The 20,894-nt window shown below is 42.9% G+C and overlaps 1 protein-coding gene across 3 annotated transcripts in view; it reads right to left on the reverse strand.

The window, feature by feature from the left end:
• The window catches only part of MEGF6 (multiple EGF like domains 6), a 182,589-nt gene extending 162,150 nt beyond the window's left edge, over nt 1–20,439 (reverse strand). For 2 of the 3 annotated variants that reach the window (XR_008598426.1, XM_055001923.1), the window contains exons 1-3: nt 19,630–20,439; nt 13,021–13,155; nt 1,786–1,895 (exon numbers count right to left, since the gene is read on the reverse strand). Coding sequence is in view for 2 of the 3 variants with exons in the window: in XM_055001923.1 (XP_054857898.1) it covers nt 1,786–1,895; nt 13,021–13,155; nt 19,630–19,715 (331 nt within the window). In the remaining variant the exon portion in view is untranslated. The remainder of the gene's footprint in view (nt 1–1,785; nt 1,896–13,020; nt 13,156–19,629) is intronic. The other variant, XM_055001922.1, reaches the window with a different exon arrangement.
• Nucleotides 20,440–20,894: the final 455 nt, after the last annotated feature.

Genomic DNA, 20,894 nt, shown 5'->3' on the forward strand with positions numbered 1-20,894 from the left:
AAGGTACTCTGCGTTCAGATTACATTTCCCCACAGCCATCACCCACAAGTAATCAAGCCACCAAAATGGTAATCCATAAAGATTAACGAGCTTTGGTTGTTGTGGATTTTCCAGGCTGTATAGCCGTGGTCTTGGCATTGAACTACAATGAGGAACTACAATAAGGAACTACAATGCCAAGACCACAGCTATACAGCCCGGAAAATCCACAACAACCATCATTCTCCGGCCGTGAAAGCCTTCAACAATATATTAATGAGCTTTACTTACAATAAAACCCAGATGCAATGCCATGTTCTGAAATATGTATAAAGATCAGCCATAGCAGAGATATACTTTCCAAAGTTAATTGTTTACAGAAAAGAGATAAAATTGTTATACAAAACTAGATACAAACAATTCTTCAGAATCAAATTCTTCAGGAGACATGGCACAAAACAGGCCTGATTGACAAGACAGTAAACTCTCTCTGTAATATAAATATGCTCCATGTCTGGTGCCACACAGGAATTTGGGGTGTCTTTCTGAGAGGGTGCTTATCCAAGGCAAATTCTTGAGTACAAAGTCAAAACAAGAGAGATACTGTCCTTGCAATAGGGCTTTCTAACCTTACTTAACCACAGAGTCAGAAGGAATCTGCTTACAAGAAAAAAACGTTTGCCTTCTGTGCGAAAGGTCAACTCCAATAAATGCTCATACATAGGTCTTTTAGAATAGGGGTCATAGAAATTCCCTAACAGGAAGGTACTTCTTTCAACACCTATTGCATAATTGACTTGTGAACGTGCATGAAGCTGCTCTATACTGCATCAGACCATTGGTCCAGCACGGTCAGTGTTGTCTACTCAGACTGTCAGTGGCTCTCCAGGGTCTCAGGAAGAGGTCTTTCATATCACTTCTTGCTTAGTCCCTTCAACTGGAGATGCCGAGGCCTGGACCTGGACCATCTGCACACCAAGCAGAGGCTTATCCTTAACTCACTGCCAGGGGGCATGGTGATTACTCATTTGTAGCATGTTAAGGCACATTTCATGAAGGATAGGTCCATCAATGGCAATTAGCCATGTTCATAATACCATTTGCTTGGGTAGCAGCGACAGAAGAAGGCTTTGGCCTCTGTAACCTGCTTCTAGTCTTTCCTGAGACACATGGTTGGCTACTATGGGGAACAGCATGCTGGACAGGATGTACCATTGATCCAATCTAGTAAAGCTCGGGTCTGATCCAGCAGGGCTCTTCTTATGTTCCTATGGACAGATTCATAGAGAAGAGGTAGTAGCCATGGTGACTAAAGAGAACTTCCACATTCAGAGGCAGTAGACCTAAGAGGCAACATTGAGGAATGTCTCAGCATTTGTGTTCTGTTTATTGGCCCTCCAGGGCAACCAGTTGGCTGCTGCATGAAATGGCATGCTGAGCTAGATGGACCACTGGCCTGATCCTGTAAGGCTCTTCATATGTTCTCTTCTTGTGGTCCTATGCAAAAATTAGAACATTTCAGCAAAGATGCTTGAGAATGGGTCTGCGGTAGAACACCTGCTTAGCAAGCAGAAGATCCCAGGCTCAGTTCTCAGCATTTCCAGTGAAAAGAATCAGATGTAACAGGAAAGTTGCAGCCAGCTGGAAGAAACATTCAGGGTGGATCTGATTCTGCAGAAACCAGGCTTTGTATGCTCAACTGAAGGAACTTATGAAAGCAAACTGGATTTTCAACACCTATCCAAGTAAGCATGCACTCCAAAATCATTAAAGATTAAGAACATCTTCCACATATTGGTCACTTACGGTAATTGCAGCCTGAATCCCCTCCAAGTTGAGACCATCCCGAACAACATCTGTACACAGTCTGGTACTGCATGCTGTACACTTGCCTGTTTTCCACATAATACACTGTCCTGAAATAGAAAGACTATTATGTTGTGTGTGTACAGCTCAATAATAGACACATCTGTGCTTAACTACAGCTATTGCCTTTAAAAAAAAAAAAAACCAACCCACCCTACTCCTTTGAACAAGATTCAGGCTAAAACTTAGAAAAACACATCTAAAATCAAATAGAGTTAATCCTCAATTAAGAATGACAAAGGTTCTCTGCATCAAGGTACTCCAGGATTTAAATATTCCCTCTTGCTTCCACCAGCCCCTTTTCCTATTTAAGGGAGGTGACATCTTTCTAACCAGGGTCGAATCCACATTCACCCATTACCCGCATGTTTATCAGATATCTTCCGTTTGCTTCCAATCCGCGATTTTTTCCTCTTCGTTCACATTCCTGCTTCCAATCCGTCTTTCTCGTGCATCCCTCCGGTCACATGGCCACTCGAAAACTGCTTTTGGGGGCGGGACCTTTTTTCCCGCCCATTTTTTTTATTTTTTTGAGCGCACTTTTCCGTTATTTCAATCTTGCCTTATAAAGAAACATCATTGAAGATAATGATGCCTCTCTTTCCCCCACTGACGGCACTGATGGCTCTCTCCCGTTTCTTTTTTGGAAATTTGGAAGCATGTGGGAAGCTTTCGTGGGCATTTCCTATGCAGGACAGTTCAGTGCCTGAATTTTACTGAAGTTTCACTTCCTTGGAGTGTCATTATTTCGATATTTCGTAATTTCGATATTACAGTAACATAAAATAAAAAAAATAAAAAACAGTTAAAAAGGAAGTTTTGCAAATCCGTTCTGAGGATGGATTCACCCCAAAATGATTTTTCAAACTACCAGATTTGATTCAGAAACAGCATAATCAATAAATCCAATGCTATGAAGTCAAAAACAGTCTTTTGCAGACTATGGAGCACTTGCAAGTTGAATCAGCCAATAGGAACTCTCGGAACGGCCAGAGAGACAGGAGGGGGGGGTAGTTTTTTAAAAAAATGCGTAAATTGTGCATTGGCCCGTTCACGGCCACCATGAAACTCCCATTGAAAACCTGTGACCACATATTCGGGAGAAATGCGAATGAAATGCGTCTGTTTAATGAGGTAATGTGACCGGCACTCAGGATTGCGTGGGGAATGCGGGGAACATGCGACTTAGAATGAGTAATGTGGAATCGACCCAGTTATTACAGAGGACGGAAAGCAATCTTTAATTCAAATTCCATGAGAGGGTTTTTTTGGTGGGGGAGGGAGGGCAGAATGAATAAGGTTGGATAAATCTATTAATAGGTGAGAATGACCTGAGATTTTATGGATTTAGAGTTCTAGATGGAGTTTTGTTAACTTCAGTTTAAATTTTAGGATGTAGTAATTTGTATTAATAGTATTGTACTTTTTTGTTATTTGCTATGGCTGTGCTGAAGCAATAAAGTATACTGGACTGGATTGGACAGTTGAGACTATTGGAAGCAGAGGCAACAGCCAGGCCTAGGGCACGCTTGGATTTGTCCAGATGATAGCTTCCTACCTCCCAGCTGATATTGACAGGGCCACAAAAAGAAGAGGAAGCTATCATCATCATACCTGGATATGATACCTGGATCATGAAAAGTGATCTGCTATTATCCATTCATTCATTGCAAACAATTTATATTCTGCCTCTCCAAAGAACCTGCTGAAGGAGGCATATGACATAAAAAGTGATGGAGGCATAAAAATACTGTCAGGTTAACATACTAATAAAATTAAAAACCTAACCAGAACATTAAAAAAACAAGCTCAGAACATTTAAACAGCTTAATATGATCTTCAGAAAGCAGTCCTCGGGTTAAGAGCTAACAATTTGAAAAAATAACCCCTTCACAGAGTTTTTAAAAATAAAGAAACATCTAGATCAAAAAGAAACATTTTAATTTGGCACCTAAAAGAGAGTACGGTAGGCGCCAGGAGAGCCTCAAGAGGAAGGGCATTCCACTGGCAGGGTGCCACCACTGAAAGGCCCTGTCACTAATCTCCAACTGGTTCACCTCTGCACGTGGGGAAGGCAGATACCAGGGCTTGAAAAGTGGATCTTTACTAGTGGACTGAACAGTATGGGAAGATGCAGCTCTTTAAGTACTGTTTAGGGCCCGAAAGGTTACTTTTACACTTCATGATTTCATTGTTTTAGCTGCTTCATGTAAATTCCCTTGGTATCATTGGTTTTGAAAAGTGATAAATAAATATTGCAAATAAACCAAAACTTCTCAGAGAACAGACCTCCTTGCACAAGACTCCACTGGCCCAATCAAGTTTTAGCATGGAGGTCCTTCTTAAAAGTTGTGTGAACAACTGAAAGAGATGCAGGGCTTCTCCACAGTGGCCCAAAAATATGAAGGTGCAGAAAGTACTGGGCTAAAATACTGAATAAGAAACCTAAAGCTGTCCGGTTTCATCAGGCTTTTGAAAGCCGTTAAATAGTATTGTTTTAGCTTTTCTGTCATTTTTTTTTTAAACTAAATTTTCAAAATATCCTTTTTGGCAGGACATTAAACTGTTTGCTTCAGAAGCATGAGGAATGTAAAAAAGGGAGAGATGGAGACAGCTTCCTGCACAGCAGAGAATGCCAGGTGCATCCATCAAAAAACATCTGCCTGCACAAATCCCGGTTACTTAACACGGGCAATATGTCTCCAACAACGAATAGCTCCAAATCTGAAAAAAAACCCAACAAACAGCTCCCAAGCAAATTGAGAACTCCAAAATAGAGTCGCCCATAATCTTCATGTGCACGATTAAGTGGATTTTAACCAATAATTAGCTGGTTGAATTTAAATAAATCTGCAAGTTAGCCAAAATAGATGCTTGAGATAGTGAAGGGTGATCTAGCTCAGGGCACCCTTTGAGATCTGCAATTGCATCTCCCATACCTACATTCATAGCAGGAGTGGGGTGTGTGTGTCTACAGGGCCGGCGCGCCCATTGAGGCCAGGTAGGCGGTGGCCTCAGGTGCGGGGTGCCAGAGGGAGTGCTGAGGGAGGTGCGGGGGGCGGGAGCGTGCGCCACAAAGCAGCCGCCGCCCATCCCTCCCACCCCACGCCAACGCCAATGCCAGCACAAGCCCCCGGCCGGGCGCAGCCGCTGCAGGCAGGCATCTGCGGTGGTGCAGGCAACCGAGCGGGAGAGCTCGGAAGCCGCCCGCCGCAGCGATCGGGCCGGCAGCAGTGCGCTCCCGTGATGACATCACGCGTGATGCCATCACACAGGCCGGTGCGCGCACGCTTGCACACGCACAGGGGGGGCACCCAGCCGGCCGGCCACGAGCGCCGCAAACCCTTGCGCCGCCCCTGTGTGTCTATTTATCTGGTCAATAAGCACCTCAGAGTGGAGGGAGATAATTTGCATTGAGAAAGTGGCATGAAGGACAGGCTCAAAACCCTCCCCCAGGGAAGTACTCCAAACCCTCCGCACACACACATGCACAGAGCTGCTTGTTCCAGTAAATTCTGATTGCAGCTCTCCAATATCTTGGCTAATTACACCCTCAGCTACCAACACAGTCAGACCATTGATCTTAGCAAAGACAGCACCGTCCGTTCTGACAATCAGTGGTTCTCCAGGGTCTGCAGTCAAGATCTTTCACATCACCTGCTACCTGATCCTTTTAACTGGAGCAGACGAGGATCAAAACTGAGTCTTTTTGCAGGCAAAGCTATTGTTCTACCCTGGACGCCACGACCCCTTTGCTGTCATTATGAAGCTCTCTTCCATTTTTTTAAAAGTCTTTTATGACAGTAAAACCACCAGAACTAAAATACACTCCAAATATACATCCACGTTTAACTTCCAGCCCTACCAATGAAAGCTGCCCTTCCTATAACTAAAGCTTTAGCTGTTCCATCCACCTCTGAAGGCCTGCAAAAGGATGATAAGGCATCATTTGGTTTCATTCAGATATTGTGTACATGTCAAGCCTCTTTGCAAGGAAAAGAAAAAGAGAAGGGGAAAGCATCCAAACTGTTGGAAATAAAAAGTACTTTATCCATTTGAGTCCAAGAGCTTAAAACATGGGGAGGGAGGGAGATCTGGAAAAGCAATATCTAGTCATTAGATTGCAAAACAGCCAGTAAAGTGGCAAAATCCCATCTGGATCTCCCACTGTTGAAATCTCCCTCTGAATTGCTCTCTGTTATAAGCTCAACAAAGCCTGTTTTTAACATCACAGAATCTGTTTTAAAATGTGTGCATTAATGTGAGGAACTCAAAAGATGCCTCAGAGAGAAAAGTTTGCTGATTAGATTGAATGCATCTGTACTACTTCTTCCATTCTTCCACCTATCACAAAGTGAGCTCCAAATTTTGACTTTCCACACTTTGTGCCTTTTATAGTCCGTTGAGTCACAATGTCTGAAGGAACAGGCGGAAGGCCCTGATAATTAGCCATTTTTTACTCATCTTCTCTTGCAGTGTGCAGATGCATGTATCCTAGGACATATTTGGCACATGTGAGGTGCATGTAAAGCAGTGTCATATTAACATGACAGGAAGGTCAGTTCCCAACTCAAATCTTGTACCTCTATTGGGTGGTTATCTTGAATCTTCCCTATGCCCCATTCCATCTAATTTGCTTTCTATCAGAAGGAAAAATAGTACTCGTAGCTGCATTGCTAATTACTTGCGCAAGCTTATTGGAGGGGAAAAGCAGTGGCTGGATGTGGAAAGCCTTACACAAAGTAGCTGCATATCCAAAAATCATTATGAAATAGACATGCTTTCACTTGCTCATTCAAATGTACAACCCTTTGAAAGCAATGGGGTAGAAAGAAAGCATTCGAATATGCAACCCACAGTAAGCCATGGAGTAGCTAAGCCGCTTCTGGGTTTGATGCACATTCTAACTATAGATGAAAGGATTTCCCCCACTTCATTCTTTAATTCTTCTGAAAGTTCTGTCTACATTGCATCTCACTGCCCTAAATTCCAATTTAACAAGATGTTCTAAAATTAATTCCAGAATTGAAGTATGTGCAGCTTGCTGCAACATTCAGCTTAACTGCATTTCCCCCCTCATTGTGTTTCATCTGTGCACGTGTATATTGATAAAACAACTCAAAAAAGCAATCATAATGTGCTTATCCATCATGACTATATCAAGATTCTTTCTGCACAGTCTTTTAGCAATTCATGTATGCACTCCTCCACAAGGTAAAACAGCAACACAAGAAGAATTCTGATGCAATCATCATGTACAATCACTTCAAAACTGCTTTTTGTCATGTTTTATCAATGCACATGTTGGTAATGGAGAGAAGAGGAACAAGCGTAAAGGAAATTGAAGCTGCAACGGTAACAGTGGTCTGGGAAGCCAAAATAGCCATGGAGAGATGCCTCCCCCAAGGCCACTGGCCCACTGCAACACTTCCGTGTGGCCATAACAGCCAATCTACTCTGTGCAGCAAACTGCGCATGCACACCCGTATGTGAAAAATCCAGGTATAAATTAACGATATAATAGAGGATTCCAAATGAAGTGGTTCCACTTGGGAAGCCAGACTAGGTTCTGAAACAAATAATTTGGAACTGGGAAGAAAAAATGGAAGAATTTTGTAATAATCCCTAACACTTATGTACCTCCCAGAATGCTTCTGGTTTACACTTATATTGCTCCTAAAATGGAACGCTAACCAGCCTCCCACTGTGGAGTTTCAATGGATATCAGGGACCCCAGAAGTAAAAAGATTTTGCACATCCCTAATACGATCCAACCTTTACCTGCACAGTCCAAGCTATCCTTATCTCATGGGATCTTGAAAGCTAAGTAGGGTTGGTGTACGTTAGTCCTTGGATGGGAGACCACCAAGGAAGATCAGGGTTGCCACGCGAAGGCAAGCAGTGGCAAACTACATCTGTTTGTCTCTGGCCTTGAAAACCCTATAGGGTTGCAATAAATTGGCTGTGACTTGACAGTACTTTACACACACCCAATAAAGTCCAAGGAGCCCAACCTTGGACCCCATACGAAATGGGTGCATGCCCCAAGTTCCTCTGCAATGCAGCAAGGTTTTGTGGCAGACACAGTGGGCTGGAAATTGGAAAACTACTGCACTACACTAATACCACGCAGGACTTCCAATAAAAGCTCATAAAAGAAGGGGGGGAATCTCATTATACTGTCATCTGTTATAATACCCCATAAAAAGACAAACTGCTCAATATTCCATCTGTACCAAAGGCTGGAGAATAAGCTGGACAAAACAGCCTACTTAACAAGGCCCAGAGGAGAGGAGAGCGGAGGAGTGCCGGACGACGGAACAGCTCAGTTGTCTTGTGCAATTTCTAGTTTGACTATGTTACTCCGGTCTCAGCCGGTGGATACAGACCCAAGGACTATGCTGGCCGTGGCCAAGTATCTCTCCACCATATTTTCCTTAAAGAAATAAAGACTCCCTATCCGCTGCTCAAGATCATTGGATCAAAGGAAAAGGAAAGGAAAAGGAAAGGAATCCAGTTTCAGATGAAAATGCCGATTAGCATCACAAGTCCCCTGCTGCTCCAAGAGTCAACAGGTCATGCAGGGTTCCCAGGAATGCATGGGGAAGGGCTATGGCTCAATAGAAGAGCCTTTGCTTTGCATGCAGAAGGTCCCAGGTTCAATTCCTGGCATCTCCAGTTAAAAGGACCAGGCAGTAGGTGATGGGAAAGACCTCTGCCTAAGACCCTGGAAAGCCGCTGCCAGTTTGAGTAAATGGCTGACCTTGATGGACCAAGGGTCTGATTCAGTATAAGGCAGCTTCGTGTGTATGTGTTTTGTACTGGGACAATGATTTGCTTTTAGTGCAAAAATCCCATTTTCTTATCACAAAAAAATTCAAAAATTTTGGACAGGAAAAAACAATTACTTCTTAATAGAGAAGGAGATTTTTTTTGTTCCTTGATTTACAAATGTAGGGGGGGGGAGTCACACTGCAAGAGAGAACTCTAAGTTGCAACTGGAGAGTTCTGAGCCTTTGAAGTGCTGAGAAAGCCGACGAGACCCCTCACACTTCAAAGTGTTCCGCCTGCTAGACAAAGACCCAGACTTCGAGACAAAATATGTCTACATGTATCAGAGGTTCAGGTTGCTACTTATTCTTACTGATGGGCAGATTTCATCACCGAGCTAACAGTTGACAATTACAGAGTGCTTAGATTCCTTAAACACAAGGCAAGACTTCAACGCCACATTTTTTCCAGGAACATTTTTTAAAAGTATTCCCATTTTAATCAGGCATGCATCCTTCATTCAGAACAGCATATAAGCAAGAGGGTATAAAAAACTGTATGTTGTATAGGTTCTATATGCACAGTTGACATAACTGTGCAAATGAAGCATGCATATAAGATTCTGCTTACATGCACGTACTGTTAAACACATGCATGAACATACATGAATCTGCCTCATATTGAATGAGACTGTTGGTTTATCAAGGTCAGTGTTGACTGGTAGCAGCTCTCTGTGGCCTCAAGTAGAGGTCTTTCACATTGCCTCATACCTGATCCTTTTGACTGTAGGTGTTGAGGACTCAGCCTGGGACTAACTTTATGCAAAGCACATCCTCTACCACTGAACCATGGCCCCTGCACAATGGCACATGCACAGACTCAATTTGTGTGCACATACAATTGGCACGTGCACAGAATCTGCCTGCATGTACAGAAAGCTTGCTATACGTGTAATATACATTTCTGTCACTTGTATGCATGTATGCAGGCTACTGAATATATGATTTGATTTGATTTATTAGACTTTTAGCCTTCCCCACAACTGGGCTCAGGGTGGGTCACACAACATCAAATCTACTACAAAATAAAAGGTAAAAGCATACAGTAAATATGAGTAAAACATAATTAAATACAGCACAAATTTTTTTAAGACCAAATCATTCCAAGATACTCTGTTTGCTATTTCTCAGTCAATACTGCGGAGAGTGACACATGTAGGTCCGTGTGGAATCTGACACCGTAATTCTGTCCGTCGCCTCCACCATATGCATTCAGTATCCCAGCATTCTTTCTTTGTCAGAGACTAAGAGCAAGCCGCCTCCTTTGGCTCTCTGTTAACCCAGGCACAGCTCCACAGTGCATGGATAGCTCAGTTGGTAAAGAAGTGGATGCAGTGACAGCCACAAGCTGGGCCTACAGCTCAATAATAAAGGCATGTGCTTTGAATGCAGAAAGACCCAGTCCCCAGAATCTCTAGTCAAAAGGATCCCAGGGTAAAGGGCTGGTAAAAACCCAAAGCCTTGGAGAGCGACTGCTAGCCAGAGCAGAGCCTACCAGGATAGATTGGGCAAGGTAAAGTGGTTTTATAGGTTTATAGATATGGTGGTGGAGAGTGCCCTCAAGTCATAGCTGACATGGCAACCCCTGGTGGAGTTTTCAAGGCGAGAGACTAACAGAGGTGGTTTGCCATTGCCGGGCTCTGCAACCCTGGCCTTCGTTGGTGGTCTCCCATCCAATTACCAACCAAGGCCAACCCTGCTTAGCTTCTAAGATCTGATGAGATCAGGCTCACCCGGGCTATCCAGGTCAGAGCAAAGTCATAGATATAGCTTTCAAAATATGATCAGACACTTTCAAGGAGAACAAGTCTATGAGCCACAATAGCGAAAGGGACTGCCCATGTGCAGAAGCAAAACGCCTCTGGCCACCACATGCTGGCAATGCATAAATACTTCTGAGAGCCCAGAGGCATCTGGCCAGCCGTTGCTAAAAACAGAACACAAAGTCTAGGTGGACCCTTTGGTGTCATCCTCTTACATTAATTAAACTTCATTCTTTATATCCGCTGCCCAGTGCACTGTCTGCCTCCTCCACAGGTGATCCCAAGTGCCTCAAAAGATCACTGAGGCATGTCTGCTGTTAACAAATTCCACATTGGACAGCCAGCAGCAGTTGAAATCCAGCCATTGGACTGTCAACAGCACCCCGCTCTAATTTGAAGCATGGCACAAGAAGCATTACATTTGGAGAAAAAAAGGATGTAATACACTCATTCCATGTCCTACATACACACACAATTTCCATGTCATGTGTGAAGCAGACCCAGGTTTATCTAGTACAGCAATAGGCAACCTTTTTTTCACCCGTGCTCCCACAAGGCATCGCCTACTTGCAAAGATGTTGGTATGCCAGCAAACAAAATACTAGTGGTAGGAAGACAAGCATTGTACCTGGCCAGATATGCCTGAAGCAAGCCAAGCTCCATCAGTGCTGGCAGCATCTCAGGGATTCGCCTTGAACTTGGCTGGTGGCCATGCAGATCTGGGAGGCATGAGCCATGCCTTTTGTTTTCTCTTGCACTGTCTGTCTCCTGTAGTGCCTTGGGAGGTTGGGCAAAGGTCTGGCCCTGGGTGCCAAGCAAAAGAGTCCGGCGTGCTACCATCAGCAAGTGCGCCATCTGCTACCAACGCCTGATCTAGCATTAACCCTCTGTCTTTAGAGATTTCCAAAATCATTATTAATTTTACTTAAGGGATTTCTAAACTGCCTTTCCACCAATGAAGGCCCTCAAGGAGGCTAACAAGATAAAACAGAAATCATTGTATAACACGAGCATATAAGACACTAATGCCACAACAGCAGGGGTCTCAACAACAGAGTCTCTAGCCCTTTAATTTGCAAAGGCAGGGTTCTCTCCCTGCCCCCAATAAGAAGTAAATCTGCTCCTGCCTTCCAGTCTTCTGGCTCAGGAGTCCTTAGAAAACCTGTAGTTAGTCTCTAGCTTTTGTGCACTGACATCCTCCTGCCAGTATCAGTATCATTTTAGGCTAATTTACCACATTTCTGGCCATGGGTCTACAACTGCATCATGACTGGAGGTGAGTGCAAGGTCAGTGAAGCATTAATAATGCACAAGTGCATTGCACCACCATCGAACATGCTCCAACATTATCAACCAGGATAGTTCTCAGAAAATAGAGGGGTTTTTTTTAAACATTCACAGATACTGAGCCAATTCTGAATTGAGCCACAGACAGTTTGCCCATCACACATTTCAAACTTCTCCCAGTCCAAGACATGAAAGGGTGTGGGGTCTGCAGGTATGTGAACATCTCTCATTTGAGCAGAACCCAATGTAAAGGAAAAAATTCTTTAAAGGTACTCAGCGTTCAGATTACATTCCCCAACAGCCATCACCCACAAGTAATCAAGACACCAAAAGTGAGCCATAAAGAATTAATGAGCTTTATTTACAATAAAGCCCAGATGCAGTGCCATGTTCTGACACATGCATAAAGATCAGCCATAGCAGAGAATCTTATATACTTTCCAAAGTTGTTTACAGAAAAGAGATAAAATTGTTATACAAAACTAGATACAAACAATTCTTCAGAATCAAATTCTTCAGAAGACATGGCACCAATACAGGCCTGATTGACAAGATAGTAAACTCTCTCTGCAATATAAACATGTCTGGTGCTACAAAGGAATCTTGGGTGTCTTCCTGAGAAAGTGTTTATCCATGGTAAATTCTTGAGTACAAAGTCAAAACAAGAGAGATACTGTCCTTGCAATAGGGCTCTCTAACCACAGTCTCAGAAGGAATCTGCTTACATAGGAATAACTTCTGCCTTCTGTGAGAATGGTCAACTCCAATAAATGCTCATACATAGGCCTTTTAGAACAGGGGTCCTAGAAATTCCCTAACACCCAACTTGATTCTGACAAGTGTTTCCAGACAGAAGGATGAAACCATTTGTATTCCTCAGCTTTGACTAGAACACAGAACACTGCAGACCCAACATGTCCTGCAGATGGCTTGTTCCCATGCACTCCATCATCATCCATTTAAGGTATCCTGTAGTCTTTATGATGCTACTTTTGTGTTGCATTCAGGAAGCAAGGGCATGAAAAGAGGCATTCTTGGTTGCTCTTCCCAGTTATGGGAATCTTCCACTGGAGATTCACCAAAGTCTAAGCCTGAGCACATCTCTCAACACTTACTTGTTTGGGCTGGCTTTGGCGGTTCAGAGTTAAGCTATGGAAGGGTGGATTGTCAATGAATCTGAATTTTGCATAGACAGAGCAGGTTTGCTGAGTTTTCACCCAGACCCCAGAGCTTTTGGGATGAGATGACCTATCCACCTAAATCAATCATAAATGCATGGAAGCATCAGCACTTACCTCCGTTCATAGCCCACACACCAGGGCTTACTTCCACAGCCCGGCTTCCATACTTTGACCAATCGGGAAAAGGCTTGGATATGTGGCTGCCACCGGCCCACCATTGCAAGCTCTTGTTCAGCACAGACATTTGGCCTGAAAAGACAGGTTAGGAGAGGGGAGAAAGACAATGCATGTATATGAGCTTTTTTGAGTCAGACCTCATTTCCTCAGATACAATGGAAAGAAAGAAAATCACTTCTGTCATTCGTTTCAGGTAGGTAGCTGTGTTAGTCTGCAGAATAACAGCAAGATGACAACAACAACAACAACATTCATATATACTGCCCTTCAGGACAACTTAATGCCCACTCAGAGCGGTTTACAAAGTATGTCATTATTATCCCCACAACAAAACACCCTGTGAGGTGGGTGGGGCTGAGAGAGCTCCAGAGAGCTGTGACTAGCCCAAGGTCACCCAGCTGGCTTCAGGTGGAAGAGTGGGGAATCCAACTCGGTTCTCCAGATTACAGTCCAGCGCTCTTAACCACTACACCAAACTGGCTCAGATTTGAGTCCAGTGGCAGCTTAGAGACTGAAAAGGTTTTCAGAGTCTCCGCTTTCAAGAGTCAAAGCTGTCTTGGTATCTGAAGGGAGCTTTGACTCTTGAAAGTTTATACCCTGATAATCATGTTGGTCTCTAAGGTGCCATTGGACTCAAATACTTCTGTCACTGTTACACAGAAGGGGAAAGAGGGAGCTATTGAGCAAAGTGGGGCCTGGTACGATATATCTTTATGTTCTCTATGTATGATATATCTCTATATATCTCTAAGGGGGCGGTGCCATGTCGGCCTCCCACCTTTGGGGTGGGGAAGGTTCTCCCCACCACTGCACCTTGTTAATTTGTTTTATTATTTGTATATTGATTTTAGTTTTGTTTTTATCAATTTTAACTGTTCACCGCCCAGAGCCCCTGGGATGGGCGGTATATAAATTGAATAAATAAATAAATAAATAAATATATTGTCTGGGTCGGGGACTTGAACTGCTTGGGTAATTTTAATGATTGATCTGAGGGTCTAGTCTCTAATATGCAATGAAGATAAATCTAAGTGCAATAAAGTATGTTAAATAACTAATTAAGGAAGAGGCAGTTTGAAGCATGAGATAACTGACAATATCAGTAAAAGGTTATGGTAAGATACAACATGATAAGAATAGTCTGTTTCTGAAAACAAGGCCCTGTTGGGCTATCAGAAAGTATGATGAGTGAGGAAACCCAAGTCAGAGTTTAAGCCAGGATGACAGAAAGTGTTTAATTGCTTGATGAGTTCTAATTCAGTACTTTTGCATTGTATATTCCTTTTGGAGTTTTGTTTTTATAGAACAATAACTTTCCAACTGGTAATAGTATTTGCAGGACGATTAAAATGCTCATGCACTGGTTTCTGAGTATTTCCAATATTTTATGTCAGATATGTGTTCATTGATTCTCCCCAACAGAAACCAACAAATTGTTCAATGAGAATAGAAGGCCACGGTTTGCATATGATGGCATATCTTCAATTGGATGATGTGCAAGTATAGAAGGAATCACCCCTGATCAGATAAAGATTCTAATAGTAGCCCAAATGACAAGCTACAGTAGCAATTTTTAAAAGGGTGTTCATCATGACGTCATGCACAATCTAAGGGGTGGCACCACACACCCTCTGTGCGGACTGCAGAGGATTCTGGGATACACAATCTAGTTCTGCAGTGTCCTAGACTGAGCACACTGAACAAGGCCCTGATCATGTTTGACGGCCAGTTGGCTCTCAGCAACTCTCTGCATGAAAACAGAATTGTTTGTTTATGGTCAAGTTAATTTTTTCATTAAACTAAAACTTTCTGGTGAGTGAAATCTATTGTCTTTGGAAAGTTGGGGAAGAGAGGATCATGGAGGCAGGATGTGCCAAACTAAATCAAGCAAAGGGTCTGTCAAGGAAGCAGTTTCATTAATTGATGATGACTAAAGTTTAAAACAATTAAAGGGGCACAAGGCAGTTTTGGAACAAACCGTACTCAGAGCCGAGGCCTTGCGTCTCTCTTCTTTACCAAGACACACAGATACACACGACTGACTGTTTAGGGCTGCCAAACGGATATGCTTTCAAGCTGTTCTAAACTTGTATATTTCAATATCAAAAATTTGCTACAATACGTGGATTACGGACACTCATCTGCTCAAGCTTTGTTTAAGAGATAGGGAGTCTAAAGGAATTTACAACTCCTGGCTAGCACCGACTGACAAGCTCTCTAATTTACAATGCCAAACAGCTCATATCTACATTAAAAACAGTTCGGATTCGTGTTAAGGTCTAAAGAAAGCCAAGACAATTTTGAAACCTAGGCTGTCAGATAGTCAAGGGGGAAAAATAGGATGAAAATATAGAAACTCTTTTATTCCCACATTAAACAGACAGTGCTTCGGGGACCTACAATTCTTCAGTCTTCTATTAGCTTCATGTGTGTCCTACAGAAACAGATGCAAAAGCATCTTAAATGAAGAAAGACTTTGTCTTTCCGTGTTGGGAGATTTTGTGTGTTGCGAGAGGCAGAGAACATAGTTTCTTTCATACTCAATTCCATTGGTCTTCATTCCGTGAGTCAGGATCCTCCTATGGGTCTCAGGGTCCCACCCACATGCCGGGTCCTGAGCCACTATATGGTCTCCGTTTTCTTTTTTGCTGTTTCTTGGACAGTCCTGCTGCTAGCTGGCATGCAGAATGAGCAAGGGTGACACACTTCTGCCTCTTCTTTGCAGGCATGCAGAGAAAAGTAGCTGAATGCCAAGACGAGATCAAGACGGAGAGGATTTCCGTGTGTCTCGTACATTTCTACAACACACTTAAAAGGGATCAAGTTATATTTTCTGTCCCCAGATCTCTTGCCCTGTATGGCTTGGACCTCTGGCTTGTTCATCAATACAATATACCTCCCAGTACTTGGTTTTGTTTTTTGTGACCAGCTCTTCTGGTCTACAACGCCAATGACACTAGCTTCCTCTCTAATGACTTCACAACACTTCCTAGTTCTTTTATTAGTCCAAGAAACATAAAAGTAGTATGCTGCTCAAATTGAAGTCAATCTGCTCCTATTGTTTAGTATTCTGACCAATGAGTGCAAAAGCACTGCATGAAAATTAAATCTGAGTTGATTAACATTTTAAAAATAAATTATTAGGATATTTGTCTTTAGTTTTTTGCTGTGGGTTTTTTCCCTTTTGTGCTGACTCAGAATGCTCCTCCAAACACTATACCATCAAGCTGCAGCTTAGATTTTCCACTCAGTTCTTAACCTTTTTAGAGGGAAGACTATATGGCATATGGTATGGTATAACTTGATCTTGTCAGACCTTGGAAGCTAAGAAGGGTCAGTATATGAATGGGGGACCACCAAGCAAGACTCCGCAGAGTAAGGCACTAGCAAACCACCTCTACTTCTCACTTGCCTTGAAAGCCCCTTGCTGGAGTCACCATAAGTCAGTTGTGACTTGATGGCACGTTACATACACAAGGGGATCCAGTTTGGAATGGACATGTGAGTGGAGCTCACAGATCAACAGAGCTGCTATTAGACCTGGTAAGGGAAAAAAGACAGGTGCAATACAAGTGACTGTCTTTTCCCCTTGCCTGAGCTAACAGTGGTGTGTGTGTGTATTGGGGGGGGGGCAGGGGAATACTATCAAGGAAATGTAGAGGAGGGGAAAGCCTAACCCTTTCCTCTTCAGCACCACAGCCTCAATCCAAACTCCACTCCCCTACTGCTGTGACTGCTTTTGAAAAGTTACATGCAAGTCAGGAGATCAGATCAAGGTTCTCACGCATAATGTTTGGTCTTTAAGCTACCAATGCCAAGAAACTTGCCTGGGTGGAGCCTGAATGACATGAAATTGACATTACCAGTTTCTAAATACTCCACACACACACAGACACCCAAAATCCCCATTAACCTGGAATATGTGACTCACTGGCAAATAATTTCCATTAGGTCAAAGGGGAACAAATAGGCTTAAATCCAAGTTTTCTGGCTTTTGAGTGGATTGTAAGACTAGTATATAGAAGCCCTTGGCATTCTCAAAAGTTACTAGTATTCAACAATTCCAAGTGATCCTTGCCTTAAACTTCTAGGTTTATAAAGCTAATGAGTTTTCCAGGAACAAGGAAATTCTAGTGGAGTTTTTCAGAGCACACACACGTGACCAGACCCCTGTGCTGCCATAACAACATATGGAAATGATGGTTTTGCATTTAGTGCATTGTTCAGTACTGGTTCAGTTTGCAAAGAAAAACAGAAAAAAATTGCTGAGTAGAGGACGTCTGTTTTGGCAGGAACTCAAACTTGTACAGAAACTTTCCAAAGATCTGCCCGGTATGTCAAGCTTAAACCCATAACTTTTAATTACAATACAAAACACTTTTAACGCTAACAAGAAAAAGGGTAGGAAGAAGAGGCAGGAAGTGAATAGAACACTCATAAAAATTAACAGTCTTTTCAATTAGAGTTATTAGCTCCCCCCTCCCTGGTTTTTCCCATGTGGGAAAATAAAAAAAAAACAATAAAGCTTTAGCTGCTTTACTGAATTTCCGCAGACAGGCAGTTTTAAATGCACAGGAGCCTGGCCGAAGGAAAAACGTTGGCAATTAAGTTCTTCCACAGGCTGAAGAGGAGATGCTGCAAAGATAATTTCATTCAATTTTTTCAAGTGTAGTCAATGTTCAAGATTTTTCATTAACCCCCTACTGACTTGCTAAAAAGAACATCTGATGTTAAAGTTCATAATTCTGTGTAATTGAGCACCAAACCAAATAAAATACAATCAGTTCTCCAAATAAGATAAGATCAGTTCTCTAGCATGGATATTTTTATTGATAAATATTCAGCCAGGGAAAATTAGATTGGGGCTCAAGTGGGAGTGGAGTTTAACTCTTTCTCTTTTGACATATTCCAGATTTCAAATGGCCTGTGTGTATTTTACCTAACAGAAGATATGCATGTTGAGGGATTTGATAATGCAAACTGAATTTTTAGAAAGCTTCTTCTTCACCAATATGAATTATAGCCACCTACAGCTACTTAGCAATAAAATAATGAACAAGATTCATTCACAGATCTACCAGTGTCTAGCATGGTTTGACTCTCAAGGGAAATGTGTTGAATTTGGACCAGTAAGCCTGAGATTCAAATCCCATTTCAGCAACGTATCTCTCCCTTACCAAAATAAACCAGTTTCAACTCTGCCTTTCAATGTTCCCATCTCAGCCAAGGAAATCTGAGAACTGCAGTTCTGTGTCAAAAGAATTTCCAGCCCCTTTATAAAACAATAGTTTCTAGAACACTTTGAGAAAATTCAAACAGGTTTCAAACTAGTTTGCATTGGTAATGTGCGAGCAGGTGGTTACTGTCCAGTTTTAGGTAATGCTCAGACTCAGTTTTCCCCATCTGTAAAATGGCACAGACTGGTACAGCAAATGAACATGAAATGTTGAAGCAACAGTCTGGTTAATGTGAGAAATGTACAAGAATCCATTCTGATCAAAAGGAAATGAGCTGCTCTTCATATACCTTCATAATTTCTACCCACTTTTTCTACCAGAGGTGCTCAAGACAGCTCACAGACAATTAAAACATGGCGAGAACCACATATTGAGAACCAGCATGGTGTAGTAGTAAGAGTGCCGGACTACAGACTGAGAGACCTGAGTTCGAATTCCCACTCGGACATGAATGAGTGACTTTGGGCCAGTCAACTACTCTCAGCCTAACCTAACTCACACAGGATTATTGTGAGGACAAAAAGGAGGACAGGAGAAAGATGTAAGCTGCTTTGGGTCCCCACTGGGGAGAAAAGCGGGGTATAAATAAAGTAAACAAAATACTAAATATTAAAGTCATATTTAAGAATCCTCAATAGGAAGCCTGGCTAATCAAGAACATTTTTAGCTGGCTATTGCCAAAGTGCCAATTGATGAAGGATGCCATGGGCAGGGCTAAGCCACCGAGAAGCCATGTCTGAAGCAGAAATTAAACCAGGTGGGAGCCATTTTTCTCCCCACCTTTGGGAAAGTTTCGTCAGCTAAATAGCTGTAGATAAAAGGACAGGAACATGTTGTAGGAAGAACGTCCTTGGCTCCCTTCCACACTTTTGTAATCTTACCACTTGTGTGACAGATATGCTGATAATATTACTAAATACTACACTTGCAGCATGTTAGAACAATCAAAGCACCCTACATACCCATTCTCAGAAGTCTTTCACAACAACCTGGCCAGGGAGTTTAGTGCTGTAATTATCCCCATGTTGTGGAGGCAGGGGGGAAGTAGTACAAGGGCAAGCTTTTACTTTACCTAAAGCTATCTACGACATAATCCTATGCTCAGAGGTAAGTCCCTCTGGATTCATGGGAGCCTATAGCAAACATGTTTAGGATTGCTACCAAGGCAAGCTCAGAACCCAGGACTTTTTGGTTAATCTCTTGGTCTCTTAGCCAGTCAAAATCTACATTAGCACTCTCAAATAGGACCTGGAAACTTTTGCTGATGAGTTAGCCCCATCCCAAAGTCAAGAGAAGTTTAAATACTCACATGTGCGGCAGCAGCTTGTTCCCATAGGTGGCTAAGGGCAGCTTCAGCGCAAAGATGAAAGATAAGGCAAGTGTGTGGAACTCCATCGCAGCAGCAGCTGATTATTTTCTTTCCAGAGTTATCCAGGTTGCCGGCAGCAAGCACCCACAAAGTATTTCTATTTTCCTAACCAAGTGACCATTCAGGCAAATAACTGTTCTTCAGAAAGAGAGAGGGAAAAGAAGCTCATTGCTACTTTTTGACCCATTCAGAGTATTTTTGTTTGTTTGTTTCCTTTACAGAGAATGAATGTTGGAAGTCACACAGTTTTCCCCCTTGCTGAGAGATGTATTGGTCACCCCGGGATACTTCCTCCTGGCATTCAGTACAGGCAAATCCCCCTCTGGGTTCTCACGTCTGTGGAAAAGATGGGATTGGGGGTGGGGTGGTCAGTCACAGAGATGGAGCCCAAGCCTTAAGTTTGTGGCATTTGGCACAGATGTTCTCTTACCTGGCTTTTGCCAGGGTCCGAGAGGGCTGGCAGTTTGCAAAAACCAGGCTCCATCTAATAAGGCAGCCCCCATCTGAAGTCTCCAACTCTGTTCCACTTTCTCAAGGTAGTTACAAATCTAACCCTCCCAGCAGAAGGAAAACCCCACCTCCAACAGGACACAATGAATTCCACCGCTCCTTTGCACAATAGGGAGAGATTTCCATTAACCCTCTCTCTGCACAACCCTGCACCCTGCAGGAGTATCTTCTCTCTGTGTGTCTGTCTGCACCCCCACCCCCTTCCCAAGCTAGCAGCTCAAATCTCAGGACAGTGGCAAAAGTTCCCTCCTGTTCTTCCCACAGCCTTCTTCATTCACATGCTCTCCCATTTCTTCTCTTGCTGACAGTCAGAAATCCCTCCCACCAGCTCTCAGGTTGGGAGGAGGGGACCAGTTGAAAAGAAAAACAGAAATGGTCGGCTGAGGCCAATTCGTTTTTTGCAAGATACGCGTACCAAGGTGAGGACTTTGCAACCTCTCTCTTCTCCCAGTGCCCAAAGAGACGTTTGACTCAGACAAAAGATTCAGCCTCGTCTGCATGCTTGTAGCTTGATCCTATGCATGTGTTAACTCAGAAATTGCCCCCTTGGCATTGCTCATTGCCTAGTCAATGTGTTTAGGAGCACAGCCAGCTAAGGTGTTCCAAGAAAAATCCTAACATGTACCGTTAGAACTGATGATAGAAAAAGTACAATGAACGAATGAGGGGGGCGGGCGGGGGTTATCTCTACCCAC

This window comes from Eublepharis macularius, chromosome 17 (genome assembly GCF_028583425.1).
Source record: "Eublepharis macularius isolate TG4126 chromosome 17, MPM_Emac_v1.0, whole genome shotgun sequence".
Classification (NCBI taxonomy): Eukaryota; Metazoa; Chordata; class Lepidosauria; order Squamata; family Eublepharidae; genus Eublepharis; species Eublepharis macularius.